The sequence below is a fragment of the Lycorma delicatula genome, chromosome 1 (genome assembly GCF_047948215.1).
Source record: "Lycorma delicatula isolate Av1 chromosome 1, ASM4794821v1, whole genome shotgun sequence".
Classification (NCBI taxonomy): Eukaryota; Metazoa; Arthropoda; class Insecta; order Hemiptera; family Fulgoridae; genus Lycorma; species Lycorma delicatula.
In genome coordinates this window covers 391,868,987-391,892,673 of record NC_134455.1, presented here as the reverse complement: position 1 = coordinate 391,892,673, position 23,687 = coordinate 391,868,987, and the positions used below count along the sequence as shown (strand labels likewise).

General features: G+C 41.4%; 1 protein-coding gene across 9 annotated transcripts in view; it reads left to right on the top strand.

Moving 5' to 3' along the window:
* Positions 1 to 23,687, top strand: part of LOC142317360 (uncharacterized) — a 418,387-nt gene that overhangs the window by 302,604 nt on the left and 92,096 nt on the right. For 5 of the 9 annotated variants that reach the window (XR_012754719.1, XM_075353851.1, XM_075353854.1 and 2 more), the window contains 2 exons: positions 12,755 to 12,793; positions 13,882 to 13,902. The exons of 2 other annotated variants lie outside the window; for them this stretch is intronic. Coding sequence is in view for 6 of the 7 variants with exons in the window: in XM_075353851.1 (XP_075209966.1) it covers positions 12,755 to 12,793; positions 13,882 to 13,902 (60 nt within the window). In the remaining variant the exon portion in view is untranslated. The remainder of the gene's footprint in view (positions 1 to 12,754; positions 12,794 to 13,881; positions 13,903 to 23,687) is intronic. 2 more of the 9 variants (XM_075353856.1, XM_075353853.1) reach the window with 1 other exon arrangement.

Here is a 23,687-nt window from a genome sequence, read left to right as displayed (position 1 = left end):
ATGAGGGTCACAAGCGTGATGACTAATTGCATAGGTCCGAGGCTTCGGCCTATGAAAATGTAAATGATTGCACAAAAATCATGAGCAACCAATTGTTAGTGAAAAGTGTGGCTGTTCAAAAAAGTCGTTGAGGTGTCCTTCGATTCCTTATATGGTTAAGTTCGGTCAAATTAATGCCCAAGGTCCTTATGTAGTTCAGGTTGAGTTAAGTGAGGTTGTAGAGACACAGAGCCATATTTCATATGGGTGCTTCTGCAGCACCCATAAGTAATAAGGGCCACTATACAGTGAGCTGCAGAACACTTTACATTATACACATATACTACACCAAGAACACTACATAAATTACAACATACACACTCACACAATTACACAACAACATCCTACATTGATATTTCTTACATTAACACTCGGTGGTGTTGCGACATCTTACGAAATGCAACCGTAACCCAAGGTGGGAACAAATTGTGCTGATGGGTGAATGGCTCTACGTAGTGAGTCTTGAACGATGTCCTCTGGGCACCAGGGCGAACCCAGTTGTACTTAGCTCTAGCTCCAGTACGCGTGCGCTCTGCTGGAGTAGTCCATTTTTCGCCGGTACTCGTGGGACGAAAATTTCTGATCCTATATTAAATCCCAAGATGGTTGGTGGTCCATCTGAAAAAACCACCAAATTAATTCTTGCGAAGAGACATCGATCAGCTTTGTCTGACGAGGATAAAAGTCCTATGGAAAAGAACTACAAATCTTTAGACTTGAACACTAAAAATATTCGATTCGTTGTTCTCCGAAATAGTCAGGAAGGTGGCACCCTCCAAAAGGTTTCACCTTTCCTAATAAATAAAACTGTAACAGGTGCAAGTGGCTCCCCGGAGAACATCAGGAAATTACGCGACGGATCGATTCTGGTTGAAACATTCAACGACGAACAGTCGATCAATCTTACGTCTCCGTAATATGGGTGGTATAAATATAAGTGCTGAAAGCCACAAAACTTTAAATACGAGCAGGGGTGTAATTTTTTGTCGAGACCTTTTAGATATACATATCAATGAAATAGTTGACGAGCTTTGCCACCAAGATGTTGTTGGTGTGAAACATATTATGAAACGGCAGAACGGAACAGAAGAACCGACACCGTCTCTTATATTAACATTTAATCTCCCTGTTCCACCAGAGAAGATTAAAGTGGGTTACCTCTCGGTTCGGGTACGACCATTCATACCCAACCCACGGCGATGTTTCAGATGCCAAGGTTTTGGTCACACTACAACATCTTGTACAAAAACTGAGATTTGTGCTCGATGTGCTAAAGAAGGTCACAATGACACTAACTGCGAAGAAAGTGAAAAATGCGCAAACTGCAGTGGTCCACATACAGCCCGCTCCCGAGATTGCCCAATCTTTAAAGCAGAAAAGGCAATTCTCAAAATCTGTACGGAGCAAAAGTTATCTTTCCCGGCCGCACGAAGAGAATACAAAAAGTTAAATAATTCTCGGATCCTGGTTAAACCAGATGTATCTTTTGCCACCGCTACATCTAAACAAATGTCAATAATCAGCAGTGTGGATCCTGCAATGAGCTTAAAAAACTTGTTCAGATGCTTTCTGATCAAGTAGCTTCACTTACAGCCACTATCTCAGAGCTGACAAAGATGAAGAAAACGTCTTTCGTCGCAGTTAGTGAATCCAACAGTGTGATACACACGAAAGTTCCTGATCCCAAAGTCGTACCGGCACGAGTAGCGACTATCACAGCTGGCAGTAAGCCACCTAATAAGCTCCCCGTAAAGTGAACCCACATAACCACCACCTCTGGGATGTCAACTGCAGCATCAAATTCAAATAAATCTCCTCCACCATCACCTCATATACTGGAGGATATGGTTGAAGAACCACCCGACCCTAGGGCATCGGAGTTCTTTAAAATAAAAAATACAAAAAAAGAAAAACCGAATAACCTACAACTAATTTTTATATAATTTCCAAAACTTAATTTTTTTATTTATTTTTTTACACTTATGAACATTATTCAGTGGAATGTTAGAGGTATTCGGTCCCGCATTGAAGATATTAGAGGACTAGCGCACGCATGATCCACTAATCATGTGTTTCCAAGAAACTCACCTTCTACAACATGTACAACATGACCCAATTACACTCAGAGGATACTTCTGTGAGAGATACGACTGCCTACTAGACAGTAGGGAGAGTGGTGGAGTAGCGATTTTCATGAAGAATGGGGTGTCTGCTACAAGAATTCAACTAAAATAACCATACCTGCTATTGCAGTAAAGGTCTCTATTTCCTTCAAATTCCATATCTGCAATCTGTATCTCTCACCGAACACTGAGTTCAGTGCTTTAGATGTCTCAAATCTCCTCACACAAATACCATCTCCATCGTTAATAGTAGGAGACTTCAATGCCCATCATATTTCCTGGGGCTCAACCTTCTGCTCCACTCGAGGAAATATGATAAACAGATTGAGACAAGATTTTGACCTTTGCCTACTGATCAATGGATCACACACATTCATGTCCTTATCAACTGGTACTCTATCTAACCTTGATCTCTCCATATGCTCACCGAATGTGCTCCCTCGTTTTAATTGGTCGGTTTGTGATGACTTTCACGGCAGTGATCATAGACCAATTATTATTGGTTTCGGTGTAGACTGCGAGATTAAAAGAAGACCACGGAGATGGATTGTTGAAAAGGCAGATTGGAACGGATACCATAAAGCATTCCAATCTCAGTATGACGATGAAACGAACATCCTCGACCAATATTCTTCTTTTACGTCCATGATACTTGAGAATGCCAACAGATATATCCCACAAACATCGGGTAATCCTAGACGTCTTTTCGTTCCATGGTGGAAGGATAATTGCAAATATGCTATTAGGAATCGACGACAGGCACTACGAAAATCGTAGGCCTACAACAGAACATCTAAATTTATACAGCAGGGATAGAGCGGTGTGCCGTCGAGTATTTTTGGACGCTAAGAGGAATTCATGGACGAAATACGTTAGCACTATCTCACGCACTACTCCCACGTCTACTGTATGGAAGAAAATTCGTGCAATTTTCGGATCACCGAAACAATCTATTCTTGGTCTTATTGATGATAGTCTAGCAAAATCTTTCCGCTCGGTGTCTCTCACCTCATCATATAATAACGTTTTTCAACGTTACAAGATACAAATAGAAGTATTATCGTTAAACATTGGTGATTCGGTTGGTGAATTAAACACTCCTATCGTATTTAAAGAATTGTTACATGCACTTAAAAACTCACGGGACACTTCCCCAGGACCGGACAACATTCGCCTTTCCATGCTTTCACACCTTCCTAATTCGGCACTACAACAACTTTTGAATATTTTCAACGGTTTATTCTCTGAACAAGTCTTCCCACCAGGCTAGTCTGTAGCATTTATTATACCATTACTAAAACCTGGTAAAGACCAAACGAACCCCTCAAGCTACCGCCCTATTTCATTAACAAGCGTTTTGTGTAAAATAAAGGAGAGAATGGTAAACCGCAGACTTACATGGTAAGTCTGCGGTTTACCATGCTCTCTATTTGGTCATGTGTATGAGTGTGTTTTAAAATTCTTATTTGCAGTGACTCGTGTAGTGCTCTCCAAGCCTTAACAACATATCCATCATCTTATCATCCTTTCATCCTATCATTTTATTCTAAACATCCTATCGTCATTGAAATTTACAACGCAATCGCTGAGTTGAATAATCGCAACACAGAATTAAGTTTTTGCTGGGTCCCTTGCCACGTAGGGATTCCAGGTAATGAATATGCAGATTCCGCAGCCAAAGAAGCATGTAACCAGCCTCCTTTCACCACCCGAGTTGCTACGTCTGATTTCATTAACTATGTAAAACAATTATTAAGAGCAAGGTGGCAAGGTGAGTGGATGGCTACCATTGATAAGAAACTCCGTCAGAATAAAGATTCTGTGTTACCATGGGACTCCTCATACAGAAAACTTCGGCGTGAGGAAGTAGTTCTCTGTCGATTGCGGATAGGACACACGAGGGTCACACACGAGTACCTGTTTACAAGAGGACAAGCACCTCTATGCGCAAGATGCAACTGCCGCGTGACTGTGCACCACATACTCGTGGACTGCGTATGTTATGCGGCATTACGTCGCAAATTTAAACTACCTAGTAACATCCGTGGTATCTTGCGTGATGATAAGGAGGTTTTAAACCGGATGTTTCTGTTTTTACGTAGTATAGGGTTAATACAAAAAATGTAATTAGTATGTATTGTTTTGTAATTGTATGTATTGTTTTTGTTATCCGAGTAGCGAGCCTTTTACACTCCCTATCGGAATTTTTTTTTTTTTTTTATATATATATATATATATATCCATATTTTGTTATTTTTTTGTTTTGTTTTTTAAATTCGTCTGTGATATTAGTTGTAAGACTTTAAACATAATAGTTTTAAGTTTTATTTCTTATTAGTTTTAAGTTTTATTTATTTTTAATATGATAGTTTTTAATTTAAATTTAAGTTACAAGTTAGTGTTTTTGTTATCCGAGAATGGGCCCTTTACACCCATTCGCGATTTTGTTTCCTGTGATAGTAATTTTAAGTTTTAATTTTACGTAACAATTTTAATTACTTTTATTTATTTATTTATTTTCCGGCCGATGATAACGTCCAACTTTTTTTCGCCCTAAAAAAAAAAAAAAAAAAAAAAAAAATAAGTAATTAGGGGTAATCTGCTAGGCATTCACAGCTGAAAAAGGTTTTGTGTAGGTCATACCTGAATGTCTGCTATTCTGTGCAGGAAGTCGCTTGATAGTGTCTTTATATGGCAGGTTTCTGACGCGCAACATGTTGTGGTCAGACTTGCCATTCTCGGACAGAACCTTCCAGTTGTTAGTTCATATTTCCAAAACGTGGATCCCACTGAGGAACATTTAACGAGATAGGATAGGATCATTCGTATTGTGAGTAATGGTCCAATCCTTATCGCTACCGATCTTAATGCGAAGTTGCTTTTCTGGCAAAGTGGGATCACTGGTCATGGCGTTAACTTAATTGAAAGTTTCATAACGGAGAAAAATTTTGAGTTCTTTAATGTTGCAGACCAATTGTCTATTTACGTCAATATGGTTGACAAACGAAGAGCCTACTCAGGTACAAATATTGATATTATCATTGGTAGAGAAATCTCTGGCAGGATCCTTCATTGCTCTGTGGTCGATGACTGTTCTAGCAATCTTCGATTGATAATTCTTGAAATAGCGGATGAGCTACGCGATGACCATAACGGATACTTTACTGCATACAATGGCGGACTGGCCAAAATTCTCCTCATTGTTGGATTCCAGACAGAAAATTTGTTCTCCAGCCCTTCACGACATGCCATTGGATGTCCTGGCAGAAAATTTCACTCTGCGGTAGTTACTGCGGCTGAAGCTGCCATTACTAAAGGCACTGGCCAGGAACGTATACCTCGTTGGTGGTCTCAGAATCTGATAGCAATTAAGAAGTTTGTGAATCGACAGAAAGGCTCCGCAACGAGAGGGTGATCACGATTGGCGTGCGGCTCTCACCACAGAAGGAGGGCTAGATATTTTCATAGCACTAGATCCTGCAAGCGTTCCTTCACAGCTCGCAATTCCTAGCGTTCCTTTGGTCAGGAATAAGGGAATGTCAGACGGCAAGTCGCGAGGTAGAAGTGCGACAGGTGATCTGCAGTTTGGCACGGCATAAGGCTCCCGAATATGATTGTATCGCAGTGGAGGTTTTCGTTCGAGCGTCACCAGTAGTTCTTGGTCCTCTAACTAGAATGTATGATAGTGTTGGAGATGTGGAGACTTGGTATTATTGTTTAATTTTGGCGACAAAGATGTTACTGTTAGTTCTTCTTACCGTCCAATAATCGTTTTGCCTGTGATTGCGTATTAATGTTAGATTGGTCACTGAACATTTATCAGTAAAAAACCATACTGTTTTTTTATTAGGAATTTTTTTTTATCAGGAACATATTGCTGTGTACTGCAGCTGAAGGAGTACTACAGAAGGTGTACTGCACTGAAGGTGTACTACAGCTGAAGGAGTGTACTGCAGCTGAAGCAGTGTACTGTAGAAGGAGAGCCTGTGGAACTATTTGATGAGTTCAGGTTTGATTCCCGAGCAAGGCACCGAATTGAACCTCTAGAGAAGTTGGCCTAATCCGAGACGGGCTATGTATCTTTAGGATAATCCTCTATGTAGCATAGAGGATTAAACGGCATTTTGTCGGGGTCAATTCCGCAGAGCTCCTGATGAATGTAGTGGCTGATGAATGTAAACTCTTTAGCGTGACATATATGCGACTGTGACAGAGGAACGTTTGCTGAAGGAGCACAGATTAAAAAAGCTGCTTATGAAACGGTGTGGGAGGAATCTGTACGAGCAGATTAATGAGGACCCGTGGAGTAAAGGATTCCAAATTGTTACTAAGCGGTTCGGTAGATCATTGTTCGTACTACCGGGAAGAGCAAGTGCCGACTCGTGTTACGGCACTCTTCCCGCTCGGGAAACCCAGCCTAGGGAAAGTATTGTGGCTGATCACATCCCGCCTTTCAGAATTGAAGAGCTTATCCGGGCTGCAGGCGGATGAAGTAGCACAAGAGCCTGGGTCCAAATCGAATACCAGTCGAGGTGATTCAAATCTTGATGGAAATGTAGGAGGTGCCAGTAGAGGTCCATCGGAACTAAGTGGCGTTTAAAGTCAAGGATCCATCCCGGAAACCTGAAAAAACATCACGGATAGTTTTAATCAGAAAACCAAAAACTGAGGATTCTCTGTCTTCGTACAGGCCTGTATATCTGGTAAACAACATTACTAAGTTGTTGGAGCGGATGATCGCCGTAAGGTTTCGGAAAGAAATTCAGCGTAACGGAGATCTCCACGATCGACAGTTACGTTTTCGGCCTTGAAGGTCAACAGTTGATGCTGTCAATGCAGTAATGAAGATAGTTGACAAGGCGGTGGCCGGTACCTGGAGGAACAGGCTTACACCAAACGTAATATATCTTGATGTGCGGAACGCATTCAACTCCCTCATCTGGGAGTCTATCTTACGGGGATTGAGGGGGTTGGGCGTTAGTAGCTATCTGAGGAGAATAGTTGAAGATTATAGCGAGGATTGACAACTTGTACACAGGCTGGGGAATAACGAGCTGTGGTTCCGGTCTACGCGTAGAGTGTTCCAAGACTCTGTCTTGGGACACTCTGGAATGTGGTCTATGATGAGGTACTTCGGCTACGTTACACGGAATTCTCACGGTGACTCCCTTTGCCGACGCTGATAAATTGGCCCTTGTGGTGGTGGGGAAGACTTTGGAGGAGATGGAAAACGCTGCGAATGCAGCTATTGATAAGATTGGAAGATGGATGACGGAAAAAACTTGCAGCTGTCCGAGGAAAATATGTAATCTTCTCTCTGACTGGGAGACGAATGCTGGCCACCATTGCGATCAAAATAGAGGGGGAGGTGGTCCAGTAGCGGAACTCCACCAAGCACATGGGATTTTGGCTTGAGCACAATCAATCTTTCACCCTCTTAGGGAAAGAGATTAGAAGGCGGAACGAATGGTCCAGCGTCTGGCAAGGTTACTCTCGAACACCGGGGTATCACGAGCATCGAAAAGAAGGCTGTATGCACACGTGGTCAGTGTAGACACATGGTCCATGTTAGATTTTTCTAACATTGTCCATTTTTCTATTGACCAACATTTTTCTATGGCTTTCCGCCGTGGAAGAGGACCATGGCCGTAAGACGCAACAGCTGGATCTCAAAGAGGTACGGCGTCGCATGACCCTCAAAGTGGAATGAGCATATGCCTAGGTGTAGACAGAAGCGGTGCTGGTGATCACGAAGCAGCAACCTCTTCAGCAGCTGCCAGATGCTCGAGTGTTGGGGCACCGGGGAGTGCCCAATGGGGACATATATGAGACCACGTTCAAGATTGTCAAGCTAGGTGGAATACCCCCACCAAGGGTAGGTGAACGCACCAACTTATCGCGGATGTAAAGCCGTGGTCCGGTCGGAGATTGGTTATTTAAACTACAGGCTCAGGCAATTCTTGACTTGCCACGTGATCTTCCACGCCTTCCTGTATTGCAACAGGAGGACGGATCTTCATTCTCCCCTTACTGTGGCTACCCGGATACCCCGGAACACGAGGTGTTCTGGCGCTCACAGTGGGATGAATACCGCCTAGCTTGCTCGGCGATTACCGGACCGCTCAGCTAGGAGAATATCAACGACACCATGTTACAGAGCTCCAAGTTTTTTATGCCCTCGAAGGTTTCGTAGCGAGGGTTCTTCAGGAGAAGGGTCGGGGTGCTCAGGGATGAGGGACAGGACAGCTCTCTGCACAGCTGCCGATCGCACGTGCTTTCACGAATGGGCGGTAGCGATGAGTCTTGAAGACTCTCACACACCCGAGCGGAGAAGACCGAATTCTGGCGGGGTCCCCGTTAAAGGCATTGGCATAGAGTCCCGGCTCCGGAGTGAAGACCCAGGGACAGCATAGCCGGGCCTGTCGGATCCTACTCTGGGGGCTTTTTTGTGTAGAGGTGAGAAATCCATTTTACAGACGCTAAATTAGTGTCAGGGTGACTAATCAGATCCCGCTAGGTTTTAGGAAGAGCGTATGTATACCTGCTCATTAACGACTAAATCTCCACCCCTGGCTATCCACCCTCCCTGGTATAACTAATAAATCATTCCACCAGTTAGAATGAAATCGCCCACACACACACACACACACACACACACACACACACACACACACACACACACACACACACACACACACACACACACACACACACACACACACACACACACACACACACACAGTCATAGTCATATCATACTATAAGTACATAAATATACATATACGTAAATATACATAATATACATACTAATAAATTAAGTTAAATCACAATGTAGATTCTTACATGTGATCATTAAATAGTCAGTACAAAACATAATACAAATTATACATGATACATTTACAAATACAGCTAACCATATACAACAAACAATGTAATACCTCAATCTATTATTATGTAAGTACTAGAAGATAAAAAAAAATACTCAGTATGTCACACCAGAAGGGCAACCTGCAGAAGCTGCACACAGCTGTTACTCATTACACAGATACAGTACCTACCTAAAATACCAAGTCACCCAGGCTGCCATCTAACACCTGTGCGAAGTGCCCGCATCTTCATCGAGCTAAGACGACCCCCCACGCGCCCGGGGAGCCCCCTAGTCGCTCGGCCGAGGGCCTGTCCGCTCACGTGTTCTCTGCCGCCTAGCTCTTTTGCGGGTCTCTCCCAGGTAATTAGTTCCCGCAGGACTGTCCTGATATAGCCAGCGATAGCCTTCTGGTTCGTCTCCGAGTGCAATAATATATCTTGCACTGTTTCTGGTGCGAACATATCCTCTTTATGTAAAATATCTAATAGATCTTTTCTCTCACGATCGTATCTTGGGCGCTTAAAAAACACATGTTAGGCGGTTTCCTCCTCGTAGCAGAGAGGACATTCCTCGGAATGGTCCAGGCAGAATCTGAACAGGTAGGACCTAAACCCGTCAGGAACTGCGTTAAGTAATAATCTAGGGAGCCGTGGCGTCTGCCGCTCCATCGGTTGACATCACTAAGGATCCGATGTGTCCACCGTCCCTTCTTTCACTGATCACATCTTTTCTGCCATATGTTGATCATCTCAACCGTTATGTTATTATTTTGCTGCCTTCCCTCTTCTGGTGAGAGAGATCCTAATCTCCCACATCCTTCTCCGTTGCTCAACCAACAGTTCGATAAGAAGAAGTCCCGCTAGATCCTCTGTAGACACTCCTGAAACAGTCCGGTATCTGGATATGACCCGTAGAAAGCACTGTCTATGATATGTAGCCAGTATTCCCCTGTATTTGGCAGGGCTCCCGCCCACACCCCTGCGCCGTACAGTAGTATGGAGTGGGCTACGCTTACCAAGATTTTTCTTCGGTGTTGCTTTGGTCCGTTACAGTTAGGCAGCACGGTGGCAATTAGCCCCATGACCCTGTCCACCTTCTTGCTTGCCTCTACCGTCTGCGTCCAAAATCGCAGCCTGGTATCACTCCAGATGCCTAAATATTTTACGGCCGGCCTGAATGTGATGCGCTGTCTTTTGATGGGGATTGTCAGCCTGGGTCGCCTTTTAGCTGTTGATATCATAACCGCCTCTGTTTTCTCGGGTGCCATTTGCAACTCGTCTCCTTGCATCCATTCTTTGATGCTTTCATAGCCGTTGTGTATCTCCCCCGCCGCCTCTCACCTTGATAAAATTATTATTCTGGTATTGTATCCAGGTATCCCACAGAATATTAAGGAATGCCTAATAGCTGCATGAGTGATGCTATTAAAAGCATTCGTGACATCTACGGTGACCAGTACACACATCCTGCCTGTGTGCCGGCCTCCGTCATCGAGTGTAATTCTGCGAGCCATCTCGCATACTGTAGTTATCGTGTCTAGAGCGGACCTACATCGCAGGAAACCAATTTTTTTTTCGAAGAGAGTCCGCCCATCCTTTCAACAGCCTCAACATAGCTGTGCTTTAGCATTCGCTCTAAGCGTCTGGTAACTGCATCTGTCATTGCGATTGGCCTGTACGAAATGGGGAGCTCCGGATCTTTTCCTGGTTTGTGCACTAGTACAAGCCTTTGTCTCTTCCATACATCCGGGAACACTCCTTCTACCACTGTGGTACTGGAGGTGTTAAACACGTCCAGGAACGTTTCCGGTTCAGCCCCAGCCTCCACTTAATATCTACGTTAGGCAAGAGGTCTCGTCCAGGTGACTTATCTGCTGGTTTCCGTACTACAGCAGCAGCCAGTCCCTCTTTGGTGAAGGGCGTTGGCGGGTCATCGTCGCCTTGTTCTTCCATATCAATCATATCCCCACGAGGAAATAGATTATCGATGATACGTGTGATCTCGTTACGTTCCCTTGTAATCGGTTCACTGGGTCTCAGAGCCCTTTTTACTATCAGTATATAAGGTCTCCCTGATGGGTCTGTGTCTATTTCCGCCAATAGTCGCCGCCAGCAGTATTTCTTGGAGTCCCTAATCATCACTCTGAGTGTTGACTCCTGTTATCTTTAAGTTGGGCTTTGTATAACTCTCTCAACGAATCCAGGTGCGCATGTGTTGTCAGCCTCCTTTATTTGTGGTACCCTTTTCTTTTCTCTCCTATTTCTGGGATCCACCAGTATACAGGTGGATGGCCCCTGCAAGGATATCTTCTTGGAAGTGTGTTATCACACACTTCCCTGAGTGAGTTGATCAGGTATCTTGCTTTCCCTTCAGCTGCAGCTATCACAGTAATGCCTCGTAAGTTAAGTGTCCCAGTGAGTGCCTCCTTGTCCATCATCCATGTAATCCAGCCAGTTGCTGTTGTCCTACCATTTCCATGTCTATCACCGTCAGTGACGTCATGATTATAGGCTGGTGGTCACTGGCGGGTACCCCTCCCATATTCTCCAACCATGAACTCGAACGGCCAGATCCGGGATGGCAAATGTGATGTCGAATATAGAACTCGTCAACCCTCTCCTGAATGTGTATGCAGCACCGTTATTGAGGCCAACCAAATCTAGAGCCGCGACAGTATCCATCATGATTCTTCCTCTAGAATCAGTCCTTCTAGACCCACATGCAATGGACCAGGCGTTAAAGTCACCGGCCATCATTGCCGGTCGGTGTGCCTGAAGGTCCCTCGTGATGGTTGTCAAGATCAATATATACTTCTCAACACTTATGTTGGGTGAGATGTATCAAGCATAGTAGTACACCGGTTCAACTCTTGCCCCGACAAATCCCGTTCCTTGGTATATATCTCTAACAGGTATTTGTCTGTTATAAGTATTATAGCTAACTTAAAAATACCTTTATTTGTTAAATTAACAAACGAAAAACGTTTCAAATGTCGATTACTCACGTATATTGTTGTTTTACACACACTAACACTTGAACTGACAACTAAAAAATACCACTGAAGATAGGACTTACCGGCAGAGGGAAAATCATCTCGTAGTGGTAAGGTGCATTAACGGTCTCTTCTACTCCGGGGGCTTGAAGCGGGCGCAAAGTAAGATCGAACAGGCGAGTCGAGATTTGGAGACCCATTAGAATAAGGCCCAGTTAGAGTAATACAGTTCCGTGGGCAGTGTAATACTTGTACACAGCCCAGGAGACTAACTTTAGGATCCAGCACGAGGGAGAAGGTAAAAAAAACAAAAAAAAAGAAACTCCTACTTAATTTAACTGACACAGATTAACTATTGTCAAGACATCAACTTTCTTCCTCTAGTTATAATAACTCTGCACGGTGTTTATCGTATACGTTTAATTTTATCTTCTAAGTAAACCTGTCGCAAAATTTTGCAATGAAAATTGTTGTTGCAGTGTTGATTTAATCAACACTGGAACAGGTACCTACATTACGTAAAATTTAGAATTCTGTTGAAATCGCCCAATCCCTTTTAAAATTACAAGGGAGTGAATAAAGCAAATTTAGTCAAAAAAATACACTTCTGGTGATAAATAATTGTATTACTATATATAAGGCATTAATATTAAGATATAATAGGAATATTTTATTGTTTCTTGATTTCATTTCATTTATTTTTTTTTTTAAACTTATGTGATTAATGTACAGGCGTTCAGACCATACTTCTCTACGGGAACTGAATAATCAGTAAGTATTTTTATTGAGCAATTTTTCCTCCTAATTTCTTTTCTCCTCATTTCTCTGAAAATCTTTGATCCTTCTCTCAAGTGTTAATATTTTACCTCTCTAATACTTTACCTGTTTTTTTAATGTTTGCTAGTTCTGTTTCTATCAACCGACCGTCTTTCCATTATGGATCCTCTTCTAATTCAATCATATTTCACGAAGCGTTTCGTTTTATTACAAAATTGGACTGGGAAATTTAATTTCGTTACTACTTCGAAGGTTTTTTCATTCTGTTCAAAAAGAATATTACACCTCACCTCCCTCACTCAGAAATCCTATTTTATTTTCTGAGACTTTGTCTCTATTTTAATAGTATTTATATGCTTTCTAACAAAATAATGAATAATGTACAAGTTATAATGTAAGTTATAATGTTTTGTTTACAAAAATTTATAATTATTGTAATATTTCTATTATTATTTATTTTTATCACTAAACTCAAAAAAATTATTTACTTTTATCCAGTATGAAACGTGTGATCAAAACGTTCTGAGTTCTGTTACTGGATTGGTCTCTTTCGTTGTAAATAACAATACAGCAAGATTCATCTAGTTCGTTTTTCATTACCATATTATTTCTATGTTGTAAGAATCTTGAAATTACCTAGACATAAAAAATGCTATAAATAGGTATATCACATAATTAGGCTAATAGGCAAAGATTATTTCATTTTTATAAAATAAGTAATAATAAAATATAAACTACACTGAAACCGTAACCTAAATGAGCTGTTATAATCTAAACCGGTTTTCTTAGAAGCCTACTTGCTTATTATTACATTTATACATAGTATTATTATATAGTTACTTTAAAATAATAACTATTTATAATTACTAACATCAAATTTACTAAAAAGATAATTGAATATTGCCCAAATGTAAGTTTGGAGGAACGTAATAGTTTTCACACGATAATAAAAAGTATTTCTAATGACAGTGACGATTAAAGGTAGAAATTAATGTGTCATATATTTTTAACGTATAAAAATCTTGATTGTTTTTATTTTAACAATGTTCATGTGTATTTACATATTTCTGTTTGTTTTACAGCATATATTTTCAATATAATTAGTAAGTACAGAAAAGAAAGTGTATTATTATTATTATCTTATTATTATTATTATTATTATTATTATTATTATTATTATTATTTTATTCTTTTTTTTTTCTGAATTTTTACGGGCATCGACTGCTAAGGTCATTAGCCCTCGTCACATTCTTTAAAAGAAGTTATTATCTCCATCAGGATCGTCATATGTAAGGGTGTAAAGGGCCCTTACATTTTATTTAAAAACACAAACTTCACAATAAACATTAAATGCTCCCTCATGCACTTCTTCACCACACACGCATATTTGCGGTCTTTCGCATCTAAGAGCGGTGTGGCCAAAGCGTTGGCACTTAAAGCACCTCATTGGCTGTGGGACAAATGCCCGCACATCCAAACGGTGAATCCCTGCTCTTATCTTTTCCGGCAAAGTAGGCCGGTTGAAAGTGAGGACATGAGAAGCTGAGGGTAAGACCTCACCGTTCCGTCTCATGTTCAATCGACGGCACTCTATTACTCCTTGTGCGGCCAGTTCCTCTACAATCTCTTGCTCCGAACAATTTAAAAGATCCCGACAGACGACAACACCCCTTGAGGTGTTGAGCGTGCCGTGGGGATCAACACGTACAGCTAGTTCTCCAATTTTCTTCAGTCCTAGAATCTTCTGAGACTGTATATCGTTAACAGTCTCTACATGAAGTCCCGTGAAAGTTTTTCTTATTTCATTAACAGGGCCTCTAGCACATTTGTTTATTTCTCGAGCGATGAAGAAAGGACTCACTTTCGAGAAATTACCTTCTTCCTTAGTGATAACCAAATACTTAGGTTTCGGAATGCTGCTCTTAAAAAAACTTTCTGCAAGCTTTTCCTAGCCTCAATCTCAATCCTTCTGCTTTCTGCTTTCTCTTTTGGCGGTTCTAAACGAGGTTGTTTACGTGCACCCTCTGCCACGTTAGTTTGTTCAGGAATATTCATGAACATTGATCCCTTCTGTAGCAAGACTAGCCGCCGGGGTACACCCCCACTCCAGGGCTACTAACCTTGGAGGTCCGATCCGGTACTCCGGTGGAACCGGCATATGTCCTGGCAGAGAGCGGATGCGCAGTCTCTGCACTGACCCCATGCTCCTACTCACCGAAGCTTTCAGAGCTCCCATGCACCGACATACATGGGCACCATTGCTACATGCTTGCCATCGCAGGGGGCATGTGGACAACGGAAGGGTCTCCGTTACACCTGCAATAACATTGACCCTGGCCGCCACATCCCCAGCTCTAAGAGTGGTATGAATCCATTTCCAAAATCGTTTGTTATTCCATTTCCTGCAGGTAGCCAAAAATCCAGTCCGTTTAGTGACCTGAAGTTGGAACGAGGTCAAATTTAACAAAGCATACCGGAGGAATTTACTCAGAACCCCGTAAGCCAGCTATATGTAATGTACGAAGGTACAGCTGTTTCCGCCCTGGACGTGGAACGTAGATGTTGTGTTACGGACATAGGGATTATCTACCTCAGGGCATTATTATTATTATTGTTATTTTTTTTTTTTTTTATTTTTTAACTGAATTTTTACGGGCATCGACTGCTAAGGTCATTAGCCCTCGTCACATTCTTTAAAAGAAATTATTATCTCCATCAGGATCGTCATATGTAAGGGTGTAAAGGGCCCTTACATTTTATTTAAAAACACAAACTTCACAATAAACATTAAAACATGAAAGACAAGGACAATCACAAACACTTACGGGGTGTAAAGTGCCCCAATATTAAAATTTGAGATAGGTTCTCAAAAGAGCATGAAATTAAAATTAAACTTATCAATACCATATCTTTCTTACTTTCTTCTACGAAGTCTCATTTATAGTTTGTTAAAGCACCCTCGGGGCGACCAGAACCGCCGTTGAGCAGTATATCACTCGTGCCAGGGTGCCGTGGCAGTTCAATCCTTCTTATATCAGGCCATAGGCATGCACGGCGTACACCCATAGCTTCGCGCCCTCAATCGAGGGTCCCCCATGCCATCATCGGACACACCCCGACTCACTGATCTTGAATGCAGGTGAGCCAAAATGGCCTAGGCAAGAGGGCCTAGTCACCTCTTGCGTGGCACGTACAGTGACCTCCCGTCACTATACGTGCCACGCTTCGAGACTCCCTCATATGTATATATAAAACTACCACTGAGAGTATCTTTTACCACAGCCTTAAACAAACTTCCATTTTATAGACTTTTAAGAAGTCCACTGGCGTGTAAAAATGCAACTATATTTTCTACGTTTCCATTATCCAGATCAGCACTAATATTATTTGTAAGACGGAACCTCTTTCTGAGGTTCTCATATATGGTACACTCTTCTACTCCGTACACTCTTACAAACACCGCACATTGGTCTCACTTCGCCGGTTAACAAATATAAATTTGTTAATCGCGTCTGACCGATTCTAAGTCTGGTCACCGCTACATGTTCACGGCGAGTCAACTTAAAGTCGCTTTTCCATTTATAAGGAGAAGTTTTAAGTTTTGTATTAAAACTCCTCCATTCAGCGTTCCACTTGTTTCTTACTATGTTTGTTAGACAGTTTTTAACATCTGCCACTCTTACAGGAAATGCATCCAAGTCATCGCAGACTGTTGCCTTTCTGGCAGCTTAGTCTGCGATTTCATTACCTGTAATACCAGCATGCCCTGGAGTCCATACAAATACGCATCGCTGTCCTCGTTGTTTTAGTACGTATAAAATGGACAGGATGTTTGCAATTAGGACATCCTTAATGTTCTTGTTCCGAATTGCGACGAGTGCACTTAATGAATCGGAACATATTAGCACTCTCTCTTCGCAATAGTGTTCAGTGTAGCGAAGAGCTTGCTGAATTGCAGTGAGTTCTGCCGTGTAGACACTGGCCACATCTGGCAGTTTCCAAAAGTGGGCTTCTTCATTTACATATATCGAGCATCAAAAACCATGTTCGGTTTTAGAACCGTCAGTATAAATTCTAATATGTTCTTCGTAACTACTGAGGGTTGCTAAAAATTCCTGCTGGATAATCACTGCTGGTTTCTTTTTTATTTCTCCTTGAGAGAGATCCAAACTTGTATTTACCGCTGGCAAGAGCCATGGCGGTATTTCTCTAGTAGAATTGCTAGTGTCTCTGGTATAGCAATTTCATATTTTCTTCTTAATTCGTGGTATCTTATTCCGGTTGGTCTGGAATAGGTAGCACGATGTTCATATACTGCAGCCATAGGATGATTCGTAAACAATTTATTATTTATATGAGCAGGGAAAGCCCATACATTTGCTGCATATCTTAACAAAAGGATCTCTCTTCTATAATGTAGTGGCATTATTCCGGCTTCAGACATCAGACTAGCCGCCGGACTTGTGCGGAAAGCGCCTGTTGCATACCTTATTCCGCTATTATGAACTACGTCTAACTTTCTTAAGTGCGTTTTTCTAGCGGATGAATATACGATACATCCGTAGTCTAGTTTAGATTGAACCAATACTTTATACAATCTCAATAATGTCTCTTTGTCTGAGCCCCAATTTAAATTCGATAAACATTTTATAATGCTTAGGGCTCTTTTGCATCTATCACTCAAGTCCTGTATATGTAATCCCAATGTAAGGGATTTATCCAATACTAGTCCTTACGCTATCTTTATATTGTATTGGATTATCGTCAATTGTCGCAAGACTTTGATGAGGAATTCTCTTCCTACAAAAGTGTACACGGCACGTTTTCTCTGGTGAGAATTGAATCCGTTATTCCTTGCAACATCATTTAGAGCATTGATCGCTCGTTGCAATTTGTACCTCACCATATCAGTCGTGTTGCTGGCATACACAATTGCCAGATCATCAACATAGAAGCTTTTGCTGATTTCTACTGGAATGGCTAGTGTCAATTTATTAATGGCAATGGTAAACAAGGTACCGCACAACGGCGAACCCTGCGGTATGCCATTTTCCAAGATTCTTTCACATGAATATTCATTGTTGACGCGTATTTGGAAGGTACGGTCATTCATGTAGTTGCTGAGCAGTATATATTTTTTTTTTTTTTTAGGGCGAAAAACGGTTAAAAGTTATCATCTCCCGGAAAATATATAAATAAAAGTAAAAGAAAAAGTAATTAAACTTAAAAGTACTATCACAGTAAGCAAAATCCGGAATGGGTTTAAAGGCCCATTCTCGGATAACAAAACACTAACATGTAACTTAAAACTACGTTAAAAACTATCATATTAAAACTAAATAAAACTTAAAACTAAAAAAAAGAGATAAAACTTACAACTAATATCACAAAATAATATAATAAAATATCACAGTCAGTCTTTAAAATATTAAAAAAAATAACATATAAAATTTAACAAATTCCGATAAGGAGTGTAAAAGGCTCCTAATCGGATAAAAAAAACAAACATTCAGAGAAAAAAATAAATAAAATAAAAAAAATAAACTTATTTAAATACTAAGAGTATTAAAAAATATAAGCAGCAGTATTAAATTATTTGTATTAAACCTATACTACGCAAAAACAGAAACATCCGGTCTAAAACCTCGTTATCATTACACAAGACACCACGGATGTTTCTGGGTAGTTTAGATTTACGACGCAATGCCGCATAACATATGTAGTCCACGAGTATGTGGCGCACAGTCACGCGGCAGTTGCATCTTGCGCATAGAGGTGGTTGTCCTCTTGTAAACAGGTACTCGTGTGTGACTCTCGTGTGTCCTATCCGCAATCGACAGAGAACTACTTCCTCGCGCCGGGGTTTTCTGTATGAGGAGTTCCATAGTAATACAGAATCTTTAATCTGACGGAGTTTATTATCAACGGTAGCTGTCCAATCACCTTGCCACCTTGTTCTTAATAATTGTTTTACATAGTTAATGAAATCAGAAGTAGCAACTCGGGTGGTGAAAGGAGGCTGGTTACATGTTTCTTTGGCAGCGGAATCTGCATGTTCATTACCTGGAATCCCTACGTGGCTAGGGACCCGGCAAAAACTTAGTTCTGTGTTGCGATTATTCAACTCAGCGATTGCGTTGTAAATTTCAATGACGATAGGATGTTTGGAATAAAAGTTTTTTAAGGCTTGGAGAGCACTACACGAGTCACTGCAAATAAGAATTTTCTATATTTAGGGTTAATGATGTTTAGAGCCTTATTTATAGCGTATAGTTCAGCGGTAAACACCCTCGTAATACCTGGTAGACCAAACATATAAGTTCTCTCATTGACAACAAATGCACACCCAACTGTATCGTTTTGTTTCGATCCATCAGTGTATACAACCGCGTCTGGTTTCATCTTGGAGAGAACACGCTGAAACAGTTGCTGAAAGACAATAGATGGTGTTGATTGTTTATTGTATGTGGTCAGGTCAAAATTAATATTTATAAGGTTTATTCTTCACGGAGGATATGAGCAAGGATATATAGGAAAGAATGATGGTTTGTCAAAATTTATATGCTGCAGCAGACGCCAGGTACGGATACCTACCGGTGCAGTACGACGTGGATGGTCCTCATACTTTCCTAGATTAGGACTTCTAAAGACTGACTCAAGAGCCGGGTGATTTGGTTGTCCTCTGAGACGAGCAAAATACGATAATAAAAGGTGGTTTCGTCTATCCCAAAGTGATGGTTCACCACAGTCTACAAGTCAGCTTGGCTGTTTCCAGTGACACTAAATGGTCAATGGAAGGTCGTCCTTGTCGAAAACCACACTGTTCTGGAGATAGAAAGCCATGTTTCTCCAAGTACCATGTAAGTCTGCGGTTCGTCATTCTCTCCATTATTTTACACAAAACGCTTGTTAATGAAATAGGGCGGTAGCTTGAGGGGTTCGTTTGGTCTTTACCAGGTTTTAGTAATGGTATAATAAATGCTTCAGACCAGCCGGGTGGGAAGACTTGTTCGGAGAATAAACCGTTGAAAATATTCAAAAGTTGTTGTAGTGCCGAATTAGGAAGGTGTGAAAGCATGGAAAGGCGAATGTTGTCCGGTCCAGGGGAAGTGTCCCGTGAATTTTTAAGTGTATGTAACAATTATTTAAATACGAATGGAGTGTTTAATTCACCAACCGAATCACCAATGTTTACGATAATACTTCTATTTGTAACTTGTAACTTTGAAATTCGTTATTATATGATGAGGTGAGAGACACCGAGCGGAAAGATTTTGCTAGACTATTTGCCACTTCCGAGGATGATGAAAGGAGTTCTCCTTCATCAATAAGACCGAGAATAGATTGTTTCGGTGATCCGGAAATTGCACGAATTTTCTTCCATACAGTAGACGTGGGAGTAGTGCGTGAGATAGTGCTCACGTATTTCGTCCATGAATTCCTCTTAGCGTCCAAGAATACTCGACGGCACACCGCTCTAGCCCTGCGGTATAAATTTAGATGTTCTGTTGTAGGCCTGCGATAAAATTTACGTAGTGCCTGCCGTCGATTCCTAATAGCATTTTTGCAATCATCCTTCCACCATGGAACGAAAGGACGTCTAGGATTACCCGATGTTTGTGGGATATATCTGTTGGCATTCTCAAGTATCATGGACGTAAAAGAAGAATATTGGTCGAGGATGTTCGCTCCATCGTCATACTGAGATTGGAATGCTTTATGGTATCCGTTCCAATCTGCCTTTTCAACAATCCATCTCCGTGGTCATCTTTTACTCTCGCAGTCTACACCGAAACCAATAATAATTGGTCTATGATCACTGCCGTGAAAGTCATCACAAACCGACCAATTAAAACGAGGGAGCACATTCGGTGAGCATATGGAGAGATCAAGGTTAGATAGAGTACCAGTTGATAAGGACATGAATGTGTGTGATCCATTATTCAGTAGGCAAAGGTCAAAATCTTGTCTCAATCTGTTTATCATATTTCCTCGAGTGGAGCAGAAGGTTGAGCCCCAGGAAATATGATGGGCATTGAAGTCTCCTACTATTAACGATGGAGATGGTATTTGTGTGAGGAGATTTGAGACATCTAAAGCACTGAACTCAGTGTTCGGTGAGAGATACAGATTGCAGATATGGAATTTGAAGGAAATAGAGACCTTTACTGCAATAGCAGGTATGGTTACTTTAGTTGAATTCTTGTAGCTGACACCCCATTCTTCATGAAAATCGCTACTCCACCACTCTCTTTACTGTCTACTAGGCAGTCGTATCTCTCACAGAAGTATCCTCTGAGTGTAATTGGGTCATGTTGTAGAAGGTGAGTTTCTTGGAAACACATGATTAGTGGATCATGTGTGTGCGCTAGTACTCTAATATCTTCACCGCGGGACCGAATACCTCTAACATTCCACTGAATAATGTTCAGAAGTGTAAAAAATAAATAAAAAAATAAATTTCGTTAATTATATAAAAATTAGTTGTAGGTTATTCGGTTTTTATTTTTTTGTATTTTTTATTTTAAAGAACTCCGATGCCCTAGGGTCGGGTGGTTCTTCAACCATATCCTCCAGTAAATGAGGTGATGGTGGAGGAGATTTATTTGAATGGGATGCTGCAGTTGACATCCCAGAGGTGGTAGTTACGTGGGTTCCCTTTCCGGGGAGCTTATTAGGTGGCTTACTGCCAGCTGTGATAGTCGCTACTCGTGCCGGTACGACTTTGGGAGCGGGAACTTTCGTGTGTATCACATTGTTGGATTCACTAACTGCGACGAAAGACGTTTTCTTCATCTTTGTCAGCTCTGAGATAGTGGCTGTAAGTGAAGCTACTTGATCAGAAAGCATCTGAACAAGTTTTTTAAGCTCATTGCAGGATCCACACTGCTGATTATTGACATTTGTTTAGATGTAGCGGTGGCAAAAGATACATCTGGTTTAACCAGGATCCGAGAATTATTTAACTTTTTGTATTCTCTTCGTGCGGCCGGGAAAGATAACTTTTGCTCCGTACAGATTTTGAGAATTGCCTTTTCTGCTTTAAAGATTGGGCAATCTCGGGAGCGGGCTGTATGTGGACCACTGCAGTTTGCGCATTTTTCACTTTCTTCGCAGTTAGTGTCATTGTGACCTTCTTTAGCACATCGAGCACAAATCTCAGTTTTTGTACAAGATGTTGTAGTGTGACCAAAACCTTGGCATCTGAAACATCGCCGTGGGTTGGGTATGAATGGTCGTACCCGAACCGAGAGGTAACCCACTTTAATCTTCTCTGGTGGAACAGGGAGATTAAATGTTAATATAAGAGACGGTGTCGGTTCTTCTGTTCCGTTCTGCCGTTTCATAATACGTTTCACATCAACAACATCTTGGTGGCAAAGCTCGTCAACTATTTCATTGATATGTATATCTAAGAGGTCTCGACAAAAAATTACACCTATGCTCGTATTTAAATTTTTGTGGCTTTCAGCACTTATATTTATACCACCCATATTACGGAGACGTAAGATTGATCGACTCTGTTCGTCGTTGAATGTTTCAACCAGAATCGATCCGTCGCGTAATTTCCTGATGTTCTTCGGGGAGCCACTTGGTCCTGTTACAGTTTTATTTATAAGGAAAGGTGAAACCTTTTGGAGGGAGCCACCTTCCTGACTATTTCGGAGAACATTGAATCGAATATTTTTAAGGTTCAAGTCTAAAGATTTGTAGTTCTTTTCCATAGGCTTTTATCCTCGTCAGACAAAGCTGACCGAGGTCTCTTCGCAAGACTTAATTTGGTGGTTTTTTCACATGGACCACAAACCATCTTGGGAATAATTATAGGATCAGAAATTTTGGTCCCACGAGTACCGGCGAAAAATGGACTACTCCAGCAGAGCGCAAGCGTACTGGAGCTAGAGATAAATACAACTGGGTTCGCCCTGGTGCCCAGAGGACATCGTTCGAGACTCACTACGTAGAGTCATTCACCCATCGGCACGATTTGTTCCCACCTTGGGTTACGGTTGCGTTTCGTAAGATGTCGCAACACCACCGAGTGTAAATGTAAGAAATATTAGTGTAGGTTGTTGTTGTGTAATTGTGTGAGTGTGTATGATGTAATGTAAAGTGTTCCGCAGCTCATTGTATTGTGGAAAGTCCCCACGGGCCTAGCCTCCGTGCTAGGCCCCAACGGGCCTAGCACGGAGGCTAGGCCCGTGGGGACGCCAACCCCCAAAGTCCTAAAGAATAAGAGTCCCCGTCGGGGGCTGAGCAGTATAGGCAGATTGCCACGAATGCCCCATTCATGTGTCTGGAGCATTATACCATGACGCCAGGTCATATCGAAAGCCTTCTGAAGATCAAAGAAGACTCCGACACAATGTTTCTTTTTAATGAAGCTGTTATATATAACGTCCTCTAAGCTGGTCATTTGATCAGTGGTAGAATAGTATTGCCGAAAACCTGCTTGATACGGCGATATCAGGTTTTCTTTTTCCAAAACCCAGACGAGTCGATTATTAATCATTTTTTCCAGTATTTTTCCCATAGCACACGTCAAAGAAATAGGACGATAGCTATTGGGGTCTGTTAAATTTTTATTTTTCTTTTGTACTGGAACAACATGAGCTTTTTTGCACTGCTGCGGGTACGTTCCATCCCGCCATTTTTTATTATAAAGTTCTAATAATCTGGTTTTGCTGTGGTATTCAGCTGCCGATCATATTATAATGGATTTCAACCGGACCAGCAGCTGTGTTACCTGATTTTTCCAACGCTTTCGCGAATTCTTCAATTTTAAATGGTACATTATTTGAGTAATTATACTCAGTTCTAAAATTTAGTAGACCTTCGAGTTCTTCTTTTTTGGTTCGAAAACTTTCCTCGTAGTTGGCCATTCTGC